Genomic DNA, 18,906 nt, shown 5'->3' on the forward strand with positions numbered 1-18,906 from the left:
AAAGTAGACACTGAAAATGCCGCTCAATTTGATCATTATAGCCATTTTTTTAACGCGATAGCCATTTGTACAGAGACCGGCGTAAATGAGGCCTGCAGTATGGAGTAAAAGATTCTTGACACAATGGCAGGGCCGTCCCTCATGTTGTTATTATGATTTATCTCATGACGATCTTATAGTCCGGTCTTTCTCTATATACCTACATTTGTTGGTAGATATTTCACAAAATAACGCACCTCAAGCCTGGATTGGTTGTTTGTACAGATTCCTTTTCCGAAGTTGCATGTAAGATCTAAGGCGTATCATTCACAGAAGCATTGTGTTGGTTGCGGCAATTGTTGCAAATATCGTATTTGGTCAAAAAGAAAGTCAAATTACTCAAGGAAAGTTCTAGAACTGACTTCGGACTTATTTCTCGTGTTCGGGCTACTGCGCTACGCAGTCTAAGAGGCGTATGTGAAAGTACCTCATGAACATTCTTATCGGGGGATTTTGCAGTACAATTTCGTTTTAATACGCAATTTTTTTGTGGGGGGGGGGGGAGGGTGGTCTTAACCCCCCAAAGACGATAAAATTGTACAATTTTTATTATAATCACAGAGAACTTCGCGTAATCGAGAGAGAGCACTTATTCGAGGATTTATGGCATTTTAGTGGACTGCCTGTCAACTTGCTTGAAGTAGTTTTAAAATTACACTTACACAAAAACAACACAACAACAATATACTTTACCGATCCTCCTTAATGCATGTGGGATTTGATTCTCCTTCACTAGGAGGAGAGCTCGTGCTGAATTTTCAGTAATAATGACTTTAAAATAATTACAGAAACAATGAGGCATTACACTAGAAATATCATCTACAACAAAAAGTGCAAGTTAGAAGCTTTATAGCATTTGCGGCCAAGGGCCTGGAGTGAAACTCTCAGAGCAAGCTAACAGCTAACTCTACCTATGACCAGAGTCCGCCGGGGTTGCAACCGGAACGCACACTGCACGAAAAAAACGCCTTTGCGCAAATCAAATGTGTGGTCAAAGTCTGTCAAAGGCCGCCTTTGATTACCTTTGATTCGAATCACAAGTGACAAAGGCCGCATTTGAATCACACGCGTCAAAGGTGGAGTCAAATTTGATTCGAATCAAAGATATTTGTAAATATATCACATATTTGATCCACCTTTGTAGCGCGTCAAAGGCGGAGTCAAAGTTGTTTGATTTCAATTTGACGCGCGTCAAAGGTAGGGGTTAAATACATTTGAACTCACATTCGATTCGAGTCAAAGGTATATGCATAGGCGTCACATATTTGACGTATTTTTGATGCGCATCAAATGTGTTGTCAAAAATGTTATTATATTTGACCTCATCTTTGATACGAATCAACAAAAGAGCAAATCCAATTTTTTGTGCAGTGGCATCGCGACGGACGGATAGACGGATTCTCCTTCCCTCGCTTCCTATAAAATCTTTTCTTTTCTGTACAGTTTTTTCCTTCCGACTTTCATGCACAAGATCCTATCAATTCAATTTGAGCAACATATTGATAATGCCCAGCTTTTGAAAATTAATAAATCACATGTTTTACAAAAGCGAATTCAAGTTTTTCTCATTACTACATGGAATTTTTTTTTCGAACTGTAATAAAATAACAACTTGCACTTCAACAGATAAATGGCTCAAACAACTTCTAGTCGACCTATCATTTTTTTTCGTGGTTCAGAAGTTTATATTATCTATGTATTGAGGAAGGCACTTTACGTAGAGGGATCAGTACAGGCATCCACCTTCTAGTTGACTTGTAAATTTCAGTGTTTTGTGATTTCAGATGGCAGTATGCCAAACTCAGCGACATATTTTATTTCTTAAAGGACCTTCAAGCTATGAATTGCAACTGAATGGCGTCAGCAAAGCAGGGAAATGTAATACTGAACGAAAAAATTAGTAATGAAAATAGGTTTCTTAAAACCTAAAGTACTGTTTAGCAGACAGACTAATTTGCATTAAAATTCCCCGCAAAGTATCTAAAAATCGGGACAGAATAATTCACAAATTTTAGGCATTTTAAAACTATTAAAACCGTTTATGGTTTTCATTTTGTGTGCTTTTCGGTGTAGTTAATTTAGAATGGTGAAATTTAGCGATTAAAAATGTTTTGATTCGTAACTGAATGGAATCATTTTAGAGAAAATCAGGAAGTAAACTGAGAGGGTTAAAACACCATGACCTATTATGACCTTCTGCAGTGCAGGAGTTATGTCGTTAAAATGCCATATCCGGCAAAACAAAACTTTCTTCATCAAATCATTCTGTACGTTGGTCGTAGATCAGGGAAAAATAAGATGGTCTTGTTAGCATTGTCCTTTTAGTAGCCATTTACCAAATAAAAAGGCAATCAAGAAATAACCCAGAGTGTGACACAACATTGATTTAAAAAAAAGTCAAGTGTTGTCGATTTCAATGCAGGTCATGTCACAGTGTGTGCTCATCCATTTAAAGCTGAAGTATTTCTTCAAGTTTTTTTATACTAAAAACGTGTACAAGTTTTTCAAAAGCACTTTTCAAAAAAATTGAAAATTGCCAGTAGAAAACAGCGAGAAGAAAGATTACTTTTACATAGGACTAAGTTTCCCACACAACGCAATGAGCATATTCAATGTTTACAATTTTTTTTACATAGCATTCAGAGATCAGGACTAAATAATTCATCAGGGTTTTAGGCATTTTTAAACGGGTAAAACCGTTTTTGCTTTTATATTTGTGTGCTTTTTGGTGTAGTGAATTTAGAATGGTGAAATTTAGCGATTAAGAATGTTTTGATTTACAACAATTTGAATTTGATCAACAACCTCATTTGCATAATGCGGGTTTCACATTCGAAAAAGCACCAAAAGTACGAAGTCGCTGTAGTCAAGGAAGCTAAAAAGTGCAACGTATTTTTATATTTCTATGCTTCCTAACATCTGTTTAGCAAAGTTCAGTTGGAATTTAGTCAGGGTCGGTCTGGACTTGTGAAATAAATGCCGGCAAAGACAGGGTACCTTCACCGGTTTTCAGAGAGCGTTCTAATGAGGATTAATAATATTAATTTTTGTGACCCTAAAAATTAAAACAAATCAAAATAGACATGCATTTCATACCTTTGAAGGAACACTTGACTTAGGAATTATAATGAATTTTTGTGGCGTTTCGTGATTTTCAAGCAGCGAGCTCTTCAATTTTATGCAACTTCCTACTTTCGCTACGCTCAAATTTAGGTCCTCGAACGCTCTGACTGTTGTAGCCTGTAAAAAATATATTTTAACGTATTTCCGAAAACTAAAGTCATTTCATTTACTTATGACCCAAGATGATTTAGTGGGCAAAGTTTGAGGGCAAACTTTTTTTCGACCCGAAACGCAGTGGACCGTTCTTAGGGAAAGTGCCACTTAAAACTCCAGCTGAATGTACAAGATTATCAGTTTTCAAGTTTTCAGTTTTCTGAGTTGAACCAGTGGGTAGCTTAAATTTTACGTGTCTAGCTAAGACCACAAAAAGTGGAGGTGGACAGAAAAATGCTAAAGTAGATCATTATCTTGTTCTTCGATTTATGAATCGCGCGCTTTACACTTGAGACATAGTCAGAAGAATAACTACAACGCACAACTATAGAGAAAGGGCAACCGGCTCAGTTAACAATTATCATGCAGGTGTGTAAACCTTATTCAAAATTCCTTAATAATTCGGTGTTTTGTTTCCGCTAGTTTGATGGCTAAAGGCACCCTACGGACACTGAAATATTCCTGCGATCGTTGTATAATATATCTGTGAGTATATCAGTTACGTGGGAACGAAAGTGGCCAAGAATGCTACCTCATTAAACCTATTAAAAAAAAATGACGTGAACAAACTTCAATGGTTATGGTGTTACTGTTTCGGTAATGCTTTAAAACATGTTGAGAAAACAGCGACAGGATTAATATTTTAATGTTGATAAGTGACTGAATACTTAAAGGCTTTTATCCCTGAGTTAGTTGTGTTAATTCTGTTCTGTCGAAAGAGGCTGTGACTGGCGCCTGAGTTGTATAATCAATATTGTGTTGTTCTCAAACTCGGGGACCATTTAGACATGAGAATGATACGATAATAGTACGATGTGATAAATCGTATGTCCGAAGATGTTTACTTTGAGGCCCGCAACGGAGAGTGATGAGACATATTACGCGTTAAAGGAAACCTCCACTCTCGAAACATGTTAACGTCACATTATTGAAATGCAATTTTCTTTGAAATTTCATTGGAAAACATGAAAATAATATTTCAATGTCGGAAAAAACATAATGTGATTATCGGCTATTTTCGCTTTTAAATTTCCCGCGCGCCGCCATCTTGGATTTCATGACGTAATAAGGTTGTTCAATTGTTTTACTTAAAAGAACTTCTACTGAATAACAATAGCGGCAACCATTACACGTCATAAAATTCAAAATGGCTGCCCCAAGGAAATTTAAAAGCGAAAGTTGTCGATAATCATATCTAATTTCTAACACACTTGAATGTCATTTCTACGTTTTAGACAAAAATTTAGCATTTAGACACTATTTCCAACGCTTACCCGTCAATTTTTTGTGAGAGTGGAGGCTCCCTTTAATCACATGGTAGGGGGGACAAGAGGCCAAGTAAGCGACTGATGAGCTGGGTGAGGCATGATGGGTTTCTTGTACTCCTGGCTACCTATACGGTAGCCACGAAGACCTCTCTAATCCCCCTAAGTGTCTGGCTAACGGGGCAATGCTTGAAGTTCAAAAACTTGCACCGGAATGCTTGTCTCAGTGAGGTTGTACCTCGTACACTTGCACTTGCCTGAAGTGTTTTAAATCGTCCGCGAGGAATTCAGTTCAGCATGAAAAAAGCCGTTCTTGCCCTGATCTCTTCCTTCGCTCAGCACCACACAGCAGAACATTTGCTCAAATGTGCACAACTATTACGCTTCTCGATGAGCTGGAACTTCAAAAGGACTTGAATGCTAGTCTCAGAAAGGTTATAATTCGTACATTTCAACGTTTCTTGAATTTTAGATATCCGACTGTGTCCGATTTTCTTCGCTTTCGATTTTTCATTCAACTCCGTTTGCAAAGAGCTGCGCGTGTCATGTGATCATCACGTTTCGCGCGCTTTGGTCGGAGGTTGCCTCAACATCCGGTCGTTTTCACTTGGAGGAAATTTTTTCCACTAAATAAAATTCAGTAACTTCAACAGCAATATCCAAACGCAGAGAATTTAATAAAACAATTATTCCATTCGCGCTTGTTGGATATGAGATTAGTTATAGCCAACTCGGCGCTTCACGCCTCGTTGGCTATTTACTATCTCATATCCAACGCGCGCTCATGGAATAATTGTTAAGTATGCCGCTATAAGACCAGTTGCATGAAGTATCAGAATCACGATACAAAACTAGCTGGTGTTTCTATTTAAATTTAAACGTTTTTTTGACGAAAAATAATCTCTCTCTTTTAGAAATCCACACGACTCGAAAACAGAGGCAGTACAGGTGAAATACCCCGAGACTGCTAAAGGAGAGCAAACAGTTTCTGCTTTGTTGGCCGCGGGATACACCAGAATGCCCGAAAGTCCCAAGGACTTTGCATTCCTTGCGCCATGTCCTGTGGGAACTTTTTCCAACTCTTCTTCTCAAGGAGCTGAGGGATGCACCCCATGCCCACCAGGTAACTTCGGTTAGCAGTTGCGTCTTGTTTAAGCGGACTCAAAATCTTAGCCTCCTGTTGTCTTGGGAGACTAGAAGAACCAAATAATCAGGTGAAAAGGCTGAAAACATCGACTCCGAACAAACCTTTTGGACGATAAATTGGGTTGCATATCTGGAATACCTTGGCAAGGACGCGTAACCCACCAAACCAGTAGTAAAACCAGAATTAAAGTGACAATATTTCTAGGACTCTGACAACTGGTCAATATAAACAGGGTGGCCGCTTAATAGAGGTTTGCTGCATTTTTTTACAGGAGGCTTTTACTCTGACACTGTTGGCCACGTAGGTACGAGCTGTAGGAAATGTCCAAATGGTTCATTTGTTGCATTTGATAAGGCACCAGGAAAACAATCCCAAGATTGCGAGACTTGTCCCCTAGGTAAACATATGATATAACTGCCATATATACATTTACATTTTTAACCGTGTTTGCAAAAACCTTATGAGCGTGTATTACGTTTTCTCGTAATTTGTTCTAGGCGAAAAGAGGGGAGATACACCCAGGTTACTAGGTTGCTCTGCTTAGAGTTTGACTGTAACTTGATATGATAGTTTTGTATGTAAGGTCATCGCAGTAGTAATTGAAAACAAGATTTCCGTCCTACCCAACCATTAGATAAGTATATTTTGTTGAAATACAAACTTTTCTTAAAGATTAGGCAAACCTTTTAGTGATCACTTGATATTTCCGTGCGATCATTCTATTACATGCATTTTTTGTGTTTATTCTGTTTACTCTGTCTGTTTTCTCTGAAAAAAGAAATTCTCAACTATCTTAAAGTAATTGTTACGTATAAAATCACAAGATAACTTTTTTCTTTCCTCCCCCCTCTCCAGCTAAATAAGGTTAAGCTTAGGCTTACGTCGACCTAATTTAGAGAATGACCAGATTTGAGGGTAATTTAAGAATACGAACAGAACAATGTCACTTACTTTCAACCATCCACTTTATTCCTAAATACTAGAACTTTGTCTGCAGGGACGCAGGCTGATTTTTTCGCTGGTTTTCGTGCCTGTGTATGCTTGGAAGGACACCATCGCACACACATGTTCGAGAAATGCGAGAAATGTGCCCATGGACTCAAATGTCAAGACGAATACGCAACTTTGAGACCTGGTTATTGGTGGAGCTGGAGGGACAAAATTCGCAAAGACCGCTACAAGGTTTTCATAGCCAATCTCATGACATCAAATCCAGCACTAGATGAAGATGGTGTACAATACCCGTTTCCACTACCTACCCCACACCAGTGTTTGGAGGAAGAGTCCTGCGAAGGTGGCATAGATTCTACTTGTAAGACTGGTTACAGTGGCCCTCTCTGTAGCGTTTGCTGCCAAGGATACTACAAACAATTCCATAAGTGCAATAAATGTCCATCGAAAGTGTGGATAGCCGGACAGTTGATAATCATCTTCGTTGTTTGTTTGGTAATAACTGCCGTTAGTGTGTGGACCAACAAAAGAAAGAATAATCAGGAAGAAGAGGAACGCTCACTTATAGACACGTTTTTATCTAAAATCAAGATCGCAATTGGATTTTACCAAGTCACAAATGGTTTACTTGAAGCGTTCTCATACATAGAGTGGCCAGAATCCGTGCAGATCATCAGCACATATTCAGAGATACTCCAGCTTAACGTTCTTCAGATGGCACCTATTCACTGCCTTGTTCCTGGAATGCAGGCTGATGCCTTTGCAAACTTGTTTGCAATAATGGCAATCAATGCTGCTTTGATCGTGACTGCAGCAGTCGTTTACGGAGTGCGCAAAACGTTCATTCAAAGCAAAGGAAACCTTGATGATGAGGAAAAGTCAAAGAAAATCTCACAGCTTAAAGAGGCTACTTACAGGAATCTATTTTTCTTCCTCTATGTAACCTACCTGAGCACATGCTCCAAGACAGCCAGTGTCTTGCCGCTTGCGTGTCGTGAACTTTGCCAGGACGAAAAGGAAGAGATCTGTTCTAAATATCTAAAGGCAGATTACAGCGTACGTTGTCATGATCCGTGGTACAACAAGTTGGTCATCGTACCGTATATTTCAGCAGTCTATATCATCGCCCTCCCAACCATCGCATTCGTCGCCCTTTGGAGACGGCGAAGGGTAATAGTCGTTACTACAGACATCCCTAAAATATCAGGATATACAGCTGATAACATCGAAATGATCAATGGGATGCAGTTCCTTTACGAAAACTACAAATCTTCTTCGTGGTATTGGGAACTGGTGGAGATGTCTCGTAAAGTTGTAGTAACGTCTGGCCTGATTCTTGTAGGACAAGAAAGCAGATCCTATATCGGCTTGGCTTGGGTCACTGCTGGGATGTATGGTGTCCTTTTTGCCTGGATTCGTCCCATACAAGACGCCTTTGAAAACAGATTGATGACGACGTCCATTGCTGTTACTGTTTTCAACCTGGGTGTGGGAGCTGTGAGTAAAATCCCCGCTGAAAAGCTACCTGCCTCGACTGAATCTTACTTGGACACAGTTACGCTCAACATATTGGTTCTTGGAGCAAACACACTAGTCATTGGCCTTCTTGTTTGTAAGATAATTTTTCAGATATATATTTAGATATTTTTTGTTTATGTTAAGATAATTTTACATGATATATAGATCATAGGACCTCCCAATACACAATAATAACTAGCGAATTTACTAAGGTGTTTCAAGTAGAAAGGAAGCGTCGTTCATAGGTCAATTTTCTTAGCCTGTTGTGATTACCAGGCTCAGTAGGGCGGCAGAGAAAGGAACGCTCACTGAAAAATTGATATTGCCAATCCATCAAAGATATTTTAACTCGATAGGCCAACTTGCGACGCCATACAATCTGATACAGAAAATTCTTATATCATTTCCAAAAGTGCATGCAACAACATCTTACTATCTTTCCTATTTATTATATTAATATTTTTTGTTCTCAAATTTCAAGATACAACAGCTTTTTCACAGTAAAATAACCTGTTTTGTGATGCGAAAACCCGTCTTTACAAAACAGCGAAAGTTGATAATTTTACCATTAAGTTGTAGGCGAAGAGCCTGTTTCGTTCGTGAGGCTATATTTCCGTGTACAAGGTGAGCGCACCGCCAGCTTCCAAGACAATTTAGGAAGACCGTTGACATGTCCAATTCTACATCACTTTGGTCTTTGAATAAAATGACTGAGGGCGGCTAGGATCCAATTAGCCAAAAGTGGATAATATTATTCCAATTTAGACATTGCTATTAACACGCAAAATTTGAGCATTTTCGTTATGCTGTTCGTTTAACTGATACACGAGTTGTCCAGGCAACTTGTTCAACTGAGTGAATATAAGTAGGTGATTCTAAAGGCCAGGCCAAACGGTTGCAACATCACCCAACGTTGTTGGACGATTTTGCACAACAGTTGGACTCATAGGCCTGCGACCAAAATCTACCCAGAATCCTCAGAAAACAAACCCTCGCCATATTGGTTTGCCCAAAAAATGGCGCGAGACTGATCGACCTCCGCGTCGGACCATCTTCTCTGCGCTTTTCCTGGTCTTATAGTTAGACTTACTCCATGAGCACTTTAACATACACTGCAGAGTTAATTCTCTGATCTGGCATTTGTGGTCTTAGTGCTAGCAGCACAACATTCATTTGTAACCTGCGACAATATTTTAGTTTTACTAACATTTGCCAGTACTTCTATGATGATAACATATATCGCAACTTTCCCCTTATTTCTCTTAGTTCAGTACATATTACACATATATGGCTATCTCAAGGAATGGCGCAAAAATCCACAATGGTCGTTATCATGTTGTTTGGCCTTGTTTCTTCCCCTCATCAGTTTGCCGGGCGATATAAGTGGTTTGGTTGAAACAAACATCATAAACAGTCAGTTAGATACAGGGGATATTGAAATGCCCACGATCAAGGCAGCTGTGGAAGACACTGGGATCATGGATGCTGCTCTTGAAGAAACTGAAGAAGGTGAAAATATTTCTATGGGAGCTCAAGATGACAGTTGCAATGTAGCGCAGCCACAAACTGGGGGTGAAGAGATCCGCACCAATGTCACTGCAGTGCAAGGCAGAGGGAAAGTTAACTTCAGACATGAAAACGATGGAAATGATTGCAAACCAGCAGAGACCCAGGATGATACTCGCAGTGACGCTCAGCCCAAAACTGGAGGAATGGGGAAGCCCAATTATGGCACTGCGTTGCGAGATATGGGTACTGAAGAAGGTCAGCAAGGCAATGTTAACCATGGAATGACGCAGGATGTCAAGTCAGTAAATGTGCAGGATACCAACCGTGTTAATTCTAATCCAGAGAATGAGGACAAGGAAATGCCTTCCAATGCAGGTTCCGTGCAAGCCACTGAATCAGCTAATGCCACCCTTGGAGAAGGCAGACAGGGGGGTGGTGACTCAGTGAATACGTGCGGTGACAATTCGGCTGTGGGCCAGCCGAAGAATGAGAAAAAGAAATTGGCTAGCAATACCAGTGCTGTACAAAACAGTGGAGCAGTTGATGTCACTTCAGAAGGATATAATAGAAAAAATATGTATCCACCAAAGTTGGGGCATGACTTCCATAACGCAGCGTACAGTGCCAAAAAGGATCACCAAGGGACACAGACAAAGCTGTTAACGATTTTTGCCGAGGATGATATTATGTTTCATGAGCCGATGCAGGAGACGCACTTCTAAACCTCTGTGAGTTCAATTCGTTATTGAAGTTCTTTTGCTGTAAATTTGAGATAGATGTGCTCAGATATGTCAATGAAAAGAAATACTCTCTCTTAATGAAATAATAAATGCGATTTTTAAAGGGTGAGAATCCTTTCACTCTCAGTCTTCACCACCGTACCGGTTGACCGAGCCATTCCGTAGATCTAATCGTGTCTGGAAGATGACTCCACCGTACATTCATGTTCCCTAATCCGGTCATTAAACTTTTGCGCCCTTTTTCGAGGCTATTTTCAGGCTTCGTAATCCATAAACCTTGACTTCAACTTTCTAATTTATTACTGGGAGATGATGAATCCTAATTTCCACCTCTCTTGTTTCCAGGCAACAGAATGTTAATGCTGCCGCTTACTATATCTCCTTATTTGTCCATAGATGGTTTCATCTTCAAGGTACCAAAGTTATGCTTCAAGAGAAGGAACTTTTAGAATAGTTATCATTATTCATGCTACAGAAGTATTTTCTAGTATGGAGAGGTGTTTGTAGACTTTTACTACATGTTCAGTAATTAAAACCAAAGAAAGAACAAAAAATTGAGAGAAAGTACTGTATTTATCAACTTCAAAACGTAATTACCACTTTTGCTTGCTATAGAGAAATAAGCACAAAATTTGGCAGCCTTTCATTTAAAAGCAGGAAAAGAGAAACCTTTAGGGTTCATTATAACCGCCTTTATTTCTCTTAGAATTATTTAATACTCGCGTAAGTTACACTAGGGATATAGAGACAATTTGATCAATGTTCGTTAAATATGGTAAAGAGACACGAAGCAGGTGGAAAAACTAACTCTATTGCATCTATTAGCTCAGAAGGTAATTAATGCAGAAGTCTGTTGCGGGAAAAACGAAGAAAGACATATTGTTGAATAAAATTGGATAGAAATACAAAAGCAGGAAATATTGATGTTAAGAATCACTTTTAATCGCATTTGTCAACTTCAAGGAGTGTTTAATGCTGCTATGGTCGAAATCTTGGCATATATATTCTTGAAAAGGGCAGAAAATGAAGTAACGCAAATGGACCGGAAATCATTGAAGTTTAAAAAAATACTGAAGTTAAAACATTTGTGAAACCTGGAAATAGATAGGCAGAATTCAAATGTCAATTTCAATACAGAGTTGCACCTCTCCAACTCAGACACGTACCGAAGGGGCAGGGCCACGTGTCCTTAATAAAGAGGTGTCTCTATTATAGAGGTCATGGATTTAACGTCATGAAACATCTATATAAATAATTCGATGAGCATTATATTATTGAAACACGTTAGCATAGCTTTTCATCACAAATTATCTCATACGTACGAATCATTGTTATAAGACTATAAAAGACGTGTGAAAAGGGATACAAGGTACAATTCGAAGAATGAACCCACGAACTTAGTTTAATGGCCTTAGCTCTCACGAGTCTCCTGTAGCTTAGTGGTAGAGCATCCGAACTAGTAATCGGAAGGTCTTAGGTTCGACTCCTGATAGGAGCACGCGGATTTTTTTCCGAGTATGCCTGTGTCATTTACTGATTAATACATCATTTTCAATTCGAAGAATGTTTTGCAATCTTTTCAGTTCCTGCAGATGCCATCTGCAGAGTACACCTTTGCCCCCAACCCCCCCCCCCCCCACCTCCCCACCCCTTCACTAAACCAACAGCACCTCCGCTTTTGTTAAATCGTTAGTTGATATCGCATTACTTCATTGGGTTCTGGGTGAGTAGGAAAGTGCACGTGGGGAGGGGGAGGGGGACGGGGAGGAGGGATAAAATGAGTGTGTGGGTATGTGGAAGGACGAACACCTTAGAAGCATTGTATTACTTGCTATAAATTGTTTTTTAATTATGCCTACACCTGTAAGTGTCACTCAACCGGTAACCGTAGTTTTAGCTGTAATTGTAATTGTGACCAGTTTAAGCCCGCACGGGCTTTGGACGTATATAGTTCCTTCCTTTATTCTTGAGCTAGCGCCACCAAACTTGATAACTTTTTCACGTATTTATCTGGGAACAGGTTTGTGTGCTAATTGAATGAATTTGATGTTACCATCGCAACCAATCTGGAAGAAAGGGGAGAGGGCAAGAAAGGGGGACTCTTAGATCCTGGTGCGGAGTCACTTTTTCCACGGGGATAAGAACACTGACGCATTGCGTTCCAGCCCTACCTGGAAACATATATAGATAGAAAATTTCGCGCTGACGATCTAACACAATTGATACTTGGCTGCTGCAGGAGCATGCGGTAGAATCGCCACTTGTGTTTGGTCGTTTCATTACTTCTTTATTAATGTCAATAAGGAAAGCACTTTGTCACAACACAAAAGAGAAGAGGAAAGAAAACGTTAGGGAGGCCAAAGCTAAAGAAGCTATGACTACCTTTATCACTCTTCAAAAAAGAAGTTTCGTAATTGTAACTTTCAAGTGAGAACAAAAGCGCCAGGCGTCACCATTCAAATGAAAGCTGCTGAGAAGTACTTTCCTGTAGCACTGTTTGTGACGCCAAACAACGTGGCCTTGGGGAACAACGAAATAAGTGTCACCATTCGAGTGAATGCTACTGAGCTGTACTTTCCCGTGGCTGAAATAGGCCATTTCCAAGTTGCTTTGAACACCATTACGAAAGCGAGGCTAAGTGCAAAGCTTTTCATATGAAAATTAGGTTTGTTTGCAAATGAATGAAAACTAATTTTCATAATAAAAGCTTTGCACTTAGCCTTGCTTTCATAATGAGGTTCAAAGCAATTCGGAAATGGCCTATTATACAGATTCCCTTCGCTTTGAAGTTGACGCTTCAGTTTTCTTGTCACATTATTCCACACATGACACTTCGCAAGTACAGAGTTGGTCCCAGTCTATCGATACTGAGAACACTTCACGGTCAAGCCAACGCTCATAGTTATTCTTAAACTCACTGCTCAACTCAATCTTTTCTCCTAGTACGCTCAAGACGTCGTTATCCACTGGTAGATATTCGTCTTCCTCGCCGTTATCGCCCAGGCGGTCTCCGTTTTCAATGCCATATCGCCTGTTATTGAAACGATCGACGCACGCGCGTAACGCGCATTCCTCTGCTTGGAAATCCCACGGGCGCGCGTCGAGATCTGTTGATAAAGGAATTTAAAAACTTAAAAAAACCTTTAACGAGAAGGCGAAAGAAATAGGACACAAGAAAACTGCAGTTGATAACGAAACCGAAAAACCGCAAAACCAAAACCAAGAGCGCTTATTCATTTGAACAAAAGATCCAGAAAATTCGGTTGTAAATCAAAATACTAGCTAACAAAATTCTTGGAAATCCATCCGGAATTTTCGGGGTACCTTCAGAGGTACTCATGTGTTGTCAGTTCGGAACGAAAGGTAGGAAAATTCCGTAGCTTTTGATGTTTCTCCAGTTTACAGTCTTTTATCAAGGAAAATCGCGGGGTATTGTTAACTAAAAGCACCATCCCTTTCGGTTGATGCGCTGATTGGAGAAAACTTATTCAACGGTTGGTGCTCCCAACCGGACTTTCTTGCGCATAGTTAAAAAAAAATAATAATAAAATAAAAAATACCGAAAACCGATCTCAAATATGCGCAGAAGCGCAAATGCGAAAACCTCGAAGCAAACTCTGCCTTTTATCGGAATCCAGTACGATTAAAGAACACACCCTGCAATAAAAGAGTAGTGTGATGCCACGTTACTCAGCCGCGTGTCCAACTATGGGTGCGTTTCTTTGGGATGATCCAGATCAGGATCAATGATCCAAGGTCACTCGGATCATGGTGCATCACAGGAACCAAGGAATCCTTGCCCAGAGTGGATTCGTCGGTTCCTTTGATGCACCATGATCCGAGTGACCTTGGATCATTCATCCTGATCTGGATCAGGATCAATGACCCAAGGTCACTCGGATCATGGTGCATCAAAGGAACCAAGGAATCCTTGCCCAGAGTGGATTCGTCGGTTCCTTTGATGCACCATGATCCGAGCGATCTCGGATCATTCATCCTGATCTGGATCAGGATCAATGACCCAAGGTCACTCGGATCATGGTGTATCAAAGGAACCGACGAATCCTTGGCCAGAGTGGATTCGTCGGTTCCTTTGATGCACCATGATCCGAGCGATCTTGGATCATTCATCCTGATCTGGATTATCCCAAAGAAACGCACCCTTTGTATCATCACGTAAAATCGCCAAGTTGAGATACACCACGTGATTGATTCTATCCAATAAGTGGACAGAAGCCCTGTTGGTATATGGTAACTCACCGTTCCCATATGCCCAGTCATCATTCAGCCGATGCCGAACTTTCTGATAAATGGCTGACATGGTCTTCATGTTACTCTTTCTCCAATTTCGTCCTAAATACTTCGTCTGGGCTTTCAACAACTGGGGGATAAAAAAGATGTCATTAAGAGATGCAGCAAAATTAGATTATGGCTTTAATCGGACTTGAACACTCCACCGAGACAGTGAGCAAATGAAAGTCCATCTTATGTTTGCAGGTAATGTTGGGAAAACAAAATGATAAACAGCTCGAGTAGGCAAGTAGGACCAATGGCATTAACGCCATGAAAAAAAAAAATCCAACTATGAAGCAAAACGTGAACAAGTCACCTTTAAAAAGCTCTATTTTTCACTGGACCCTTATAACCTACTGCTGCATCATTGTTTAGAGTTGGGAACATTGTTCTGTTGTTCGTTCTTTTGTCCTCGACCAACCATGTAAGACATTGCAAACGGTATAAGTCGCCCCGAACAAGTTCAACCAAAAGGCATTATAAGTCCAGCGACATTGTTAGCTTTCAATGAAGCACCCCTACCCTTTCATTATTGCTATTCCCTTCTTAGAATTTCCAACTATAACAGAATAAACTGGAGGGCATTTTTATCCCGAGGACATCATTGCTTGCCTTACATGAAGTATCCCTTCCACATTTAAATTTTGAAAATCTCCGCTGAATGAAAAGTGGAAAGGCTAGTGAAATATTTCCGTATATTTTTACGACAAATTCAAATCCTTAATCAGCAACAGATTGCATATCCCAAGCACATGGCGTATTCTTCGTGCAAAAGGCAATGGCTATGCGACAGAGCTGCAAAACGAGTTGCTGGAGCCACATAGGAAATAAGGAGGAAGAAATGTCAGTTTCCCTCCCGTGGCAAAATTCACACTCTACCTTAGCACAAACTGCACAGGCTTATACCTCTTACATACAACTTGTTTTTAAACGAATGTTTTCGATAGAGGTAGACTTACTTTGAGTACATACAGCTGAAGAACCTCGTGTTTCACTTTTAAAGCGCGCTTTAAGATCGGAGCGGATTTGAACACGACAAGCATCTGAAAGATAAGAATCCAATACAAAAATACTTCACTCAAACTGTAACCCACAAGTACGTTTTCCTTCTTTTGCGTATAACACGCTGCACAAAATGGTTCTATCTTTTTAGTCTGTGGATGAAATCCTAAAGTGTGACCATTCAAATGAAAGCTACTGAGCAGTACTTTCCTGTGGTACTGTTTATCAAGCGGTATGAGGTAGTTCTAACTCTTGTGTAAATTCTTTAGTATTTGCAGTCAAATCAAAGTCAATGACATCTGGAATTTGAGTAGCGTAATTGAACGCTGGCGAGTCCTTCAGAGGCACACAACGAGAACTTAAGCAAAATACTGAAAATGTTGGCTACTGTGTTTCCAGATCGTTTTGTGGCCTTTTAAAGACACATTTGTGCAATCTAATTCAGTATAATTTGTTCGGATCCTTTAGTTGAAAATTTAAAGGCGAAGTATCAAGCAAATTTTCTGCCATTTCAAAACCCCAAAAATGTTTGTCTGTTAGTAGAAACAAAGAAATAATTGTAAAGTGTGTTATAAATTATCACCCCAGTGCAATAAAACTGTTGATTAGTGCCTCTGGCCAGAGACAGAGTAGGCCGGTATGGATTGAAACTTGAAAAATTTTAAGCTAATGTTTTTCAAGTTCTCGCATTTTTGTTTCCAAAATGCGCTAGAACAGATCACGAGTAGTTCCTTTCAAGAATTGAGTTGATTTCTTTCATATGGTCATTCTAGAATTATTTTGGCAGCTGATTGAAGGTCTTATTTCACCCTTTGTAACAAAAGATACCAAAAACCTCATGATAATAGCATCTTATTCCCCGAATTTACGAAAATGCCAGCTGACCTTTTTCGCCTTTTTAACGACATATTTGCCCCTCCGTAAACGAACGGAATTAGTTCCTCATTGTTATGAAATGCTGATCTGTCATTTTGCACAAGAAAACTGTAGATTTTCTCAAAAACTAAATCTGAAATTCTGAGGCGATTAAAGACTTCGGAACAAATATCAAACGAAATGAACCATTGGGCGCTCCTGGTCCTTTTTAACCTATATGGCGACAATAATTAAAAACAATAAGGCCCGGTTCATACGTCGAACTTTACATGAGCCGAACCTAATACGTATTAAGGTCGACCCAAATAATTAAGTTCGGCAGTTGATTCAGACGTCGAACCTAACTGAAGTCGAACTTAATTAAAGCTCAAGTGAGAAAGTAGATTTTCGTGGTCAGCGGCTGTTGTTTTTTCTCAACAAAATTCAAAATGGCGGGAAAGATTAGTTCTGACATGGAAAAGCTTGTTTGGTAAAATTGAATTGGGGGTGGTCAATAGTTTATTTTAGTTTTAGTTTTTATTGATATTTCTTATAATTCTTTATAGTTATTATATTTTTATATAAAATTTTTAAATTCATGTAAAGCGCTTTAGAGTTAATGTTAAAATTATTATTATTATTATTATTATTATTATTATTATTATTATTATTATTATTATTATTAAAATAATGAAGACAGGCCAAACACGGCTTCTATTGGTCGAGATAGGAAGAATATGACCTTCAATACTAATTTGCTCTTACGAGTATGTCTTTCAAAGATCTCCTTTTTCTGTACAAAAGTAGGGAAGGGTCTTTATAGGTCTCTCTTAGTAGAGGCTGATTTTCTATCAAGTGCCATTTACTCATCTGAATGGTTTTACGTTAGGCACAGAAGGACGATATTCCGTAACAAACGGCAAAATGTTTGTGCACGATTTTTGTTTGTTTTGTAGTGCTGACATTCTCTCGCTGAAATTGACTTCTGAGAGAGTTTAATCTATAAGGTTATCGAGGTAACCTCTGTAGCGTAATCTCTGTTTGAATAGAGTAATGTTTTCTTCAAATGTTGTTTTTGAAGATTTTGTTCTGAGAAGTCTTGACGCTTCGCCTTTGATACAGCCTGTATTGGGAAGTTTCTGTCGGTTTGAAGTGCGTGTGCACATCAAGAATATATTCTTTTCTTAAAATCGTTCGCATCTAAGACAAGTATATTTAGTTGTTTCTAAACAAAAAGAACGAGCACGTTCCTCTTTTCCCGCCATCTTGTTCAGAATGAAGTCCTTTGCGCATGCCAAGTCGATGGAACGCGCAGACCTCTGGGATAGATATAATTTATATAATTTATACGTAATGTATGCATTTGGTTCGGCACATGTAAAGTTCGACGTATGAATCGAAGTCGATCTTTTGCCGTTTTATTCGACTGGCGCAGTCGAATAGAACGGTGGGTCGACCCAAATACAAATCTGTCGATCCTAACTGATTCATACGTCGATCTTTACATGCGCCGAACCAAATGATTAGGTTCGGCTCATGTAAAGTTCGACGTATGAACCGGGCCTAACAACAGCAGAAAGCAAACAAATAAACAAAAACAAACACTGAATCGAAGCCATACCATTGTTCGCGAATGTTTCCATTTCGTAAGTTTCTGTAGAATACGCACAAGGTTAATGCAAGAAAACAAGTTTCTCCAGCAACAGGCTTCTTGGTCTGCATTTTCCTATAAAAAAAAAAAAAATGCGATTTCTGGCGTTTGAGTAAGATCGTTACGAATTACAAACAAATTTTACTTTGTTAAAATTTGTATGGCATGGGATCAGCGGGGCTGGGAAAGACCGTTTCCGGTTGCATAATGGGTATTATGTTGCCTAGAAAGAGAAGCGTTGTCACGTGTGGTCATTCTCTGCCAAGACTAGTAACGGATTCATTCTGATTTTGTTGTCAGTTGTGATTGTTAGTTAGTTCCGTAACGATCCTAGTTAAGTCTGGTATTTAGGGACTATACCCCTCTTCTCCAGTTGTGATTTTCCCCTATTTTCCCTTTGTTTCTTTTCAATTCAATTCAATTCAATTTTTTTTTCAATTCAATTTGTTTATTTTGCCATTAACCAAAAAAATACAACATAAATACATTATAGACGACACACAATATTCTTACTATTACAATGTTCATACTAAACTATTTACAATATTAAAAGGGTTAAAGGCTAGGAAGCCTATATAGAAGCCGGGGGCTTATTAACTATAGGCTTCCTAGAACTATAGGATAAACCATAGAAGTTAAGGGTACTGATTGAAAATTCCA

The 18,906-nt window shown here is 39.3% G+C and overlaps 4 protein-coding genes across 4 annotated transcripts in view; 3 read left to right on the forward strand and 1 right to left on the reverse strand.

The window, feature by feature from the left end:
• Nucleotides 1–5,717, forward strand: part of LOC146463122 (CUB domain-containing protein 2-like) — a 48,342-nt gene extending 42,625 nt beyond the window's left edge. Inside the window, exon 14 of the mRNA XM_085084736.1 lies at nt 5,495–5,717. Within this exon, the coding sequence (XP_084940862.1) occupies nt 5,495–5,717 (223 nt within the window). The remainder of the gene's footprint in view (nt 1–5,494) is intronic.
• A 1,075-nt stretch (nt 5,718–6,792) lies between these two features.
• Nucleotides 6,793–9,986, forward strand: LOC146463123 (cysteine repeat modular protein A-like; the record flags this gene model as incomplete). Its single annotated transcript, XM_085084737.1, has 2 exons — nt 6,793–8,290; nt 9,463–9,986. Coding segments are annotated over exons 1-2 (2,022 nt in total), but the record flags the coding sequence as incomplete, so codon positions are not given.
• Nucleotides 9,957–11,486, forward strand: LOC146463124 (uncharacterized). The gene is made up of 2 exons (XM_085084863.1): nt 9,957–10,433; nt 10,842–11,486. The coding sequence occupies exon 1, from the start codon at nt 9,987–9,989 to the stop codon at nt 10,425–10,427; it is 441 nt and encodes a 146-aa protein (XP_084940989.1). The 5' UTR covers nt 9,957–9,986; the 3' UTR covers nt 10,428–10,433; nt 10,842–11,486.
• A 654-nt stretch (nt 11,487–12,140) lies between these two features.
• Nucleotides 12,141–18,906, reverse strand: part of LOC146463125 (striatin-interacting protein 1-like) — a 46,006-nt gene continuing 39,240 nt past the window's right edge. Inside the window, exons 20-23 of the mRNA XM_085084826.1 lie at nt 18,217–18,321; nt 15,698–15,781; nt 14,706–14,826; nt 12,141–13,552 (exon numbers count right to left, since the gene is read on the reverse strand). Coding sequence (XP_084940952.1) covers nt 13,260–13,552; nt 14,706–14,826; nt 15,698–15,781; nt 18,217–18,321 — 603 coding nt within the window. The 3' untranslated portion in view covers nt 12,141–13,259. The remainder of the gene's footprint in view (nt 13,553–14,705; nt 14,827–15,697; nt 15,782–18,216; nt 18,322–18,906) is intronic.

The sequence above is a fragment of the Pavona decussata genome, unplaced genomic scaffold (genome assembly GCF_977016875.1).
Source record: "Pavona decussata unplaced genomic scaffold, jaPavDecu1.1 SCAFFOLD_180, whole genome shotgun sequence".
Classification (NCBI taxonomy): Eukaryota; Metazoa; Cnidaria; class Anthozoa; order Scleractinia; family Agariciidae; genus Pavona; species Pavona decussata.

Bases quoted from the DNA above. Each gene is read 5' to 3' on its own strand.
- LOC146463124 (XM_085084863.1), top strand. From the start codon at position 9,987: ATGACGCAGGATGTCAAGTCAGTAAATGTGCAGGATACCAACCGTGTT.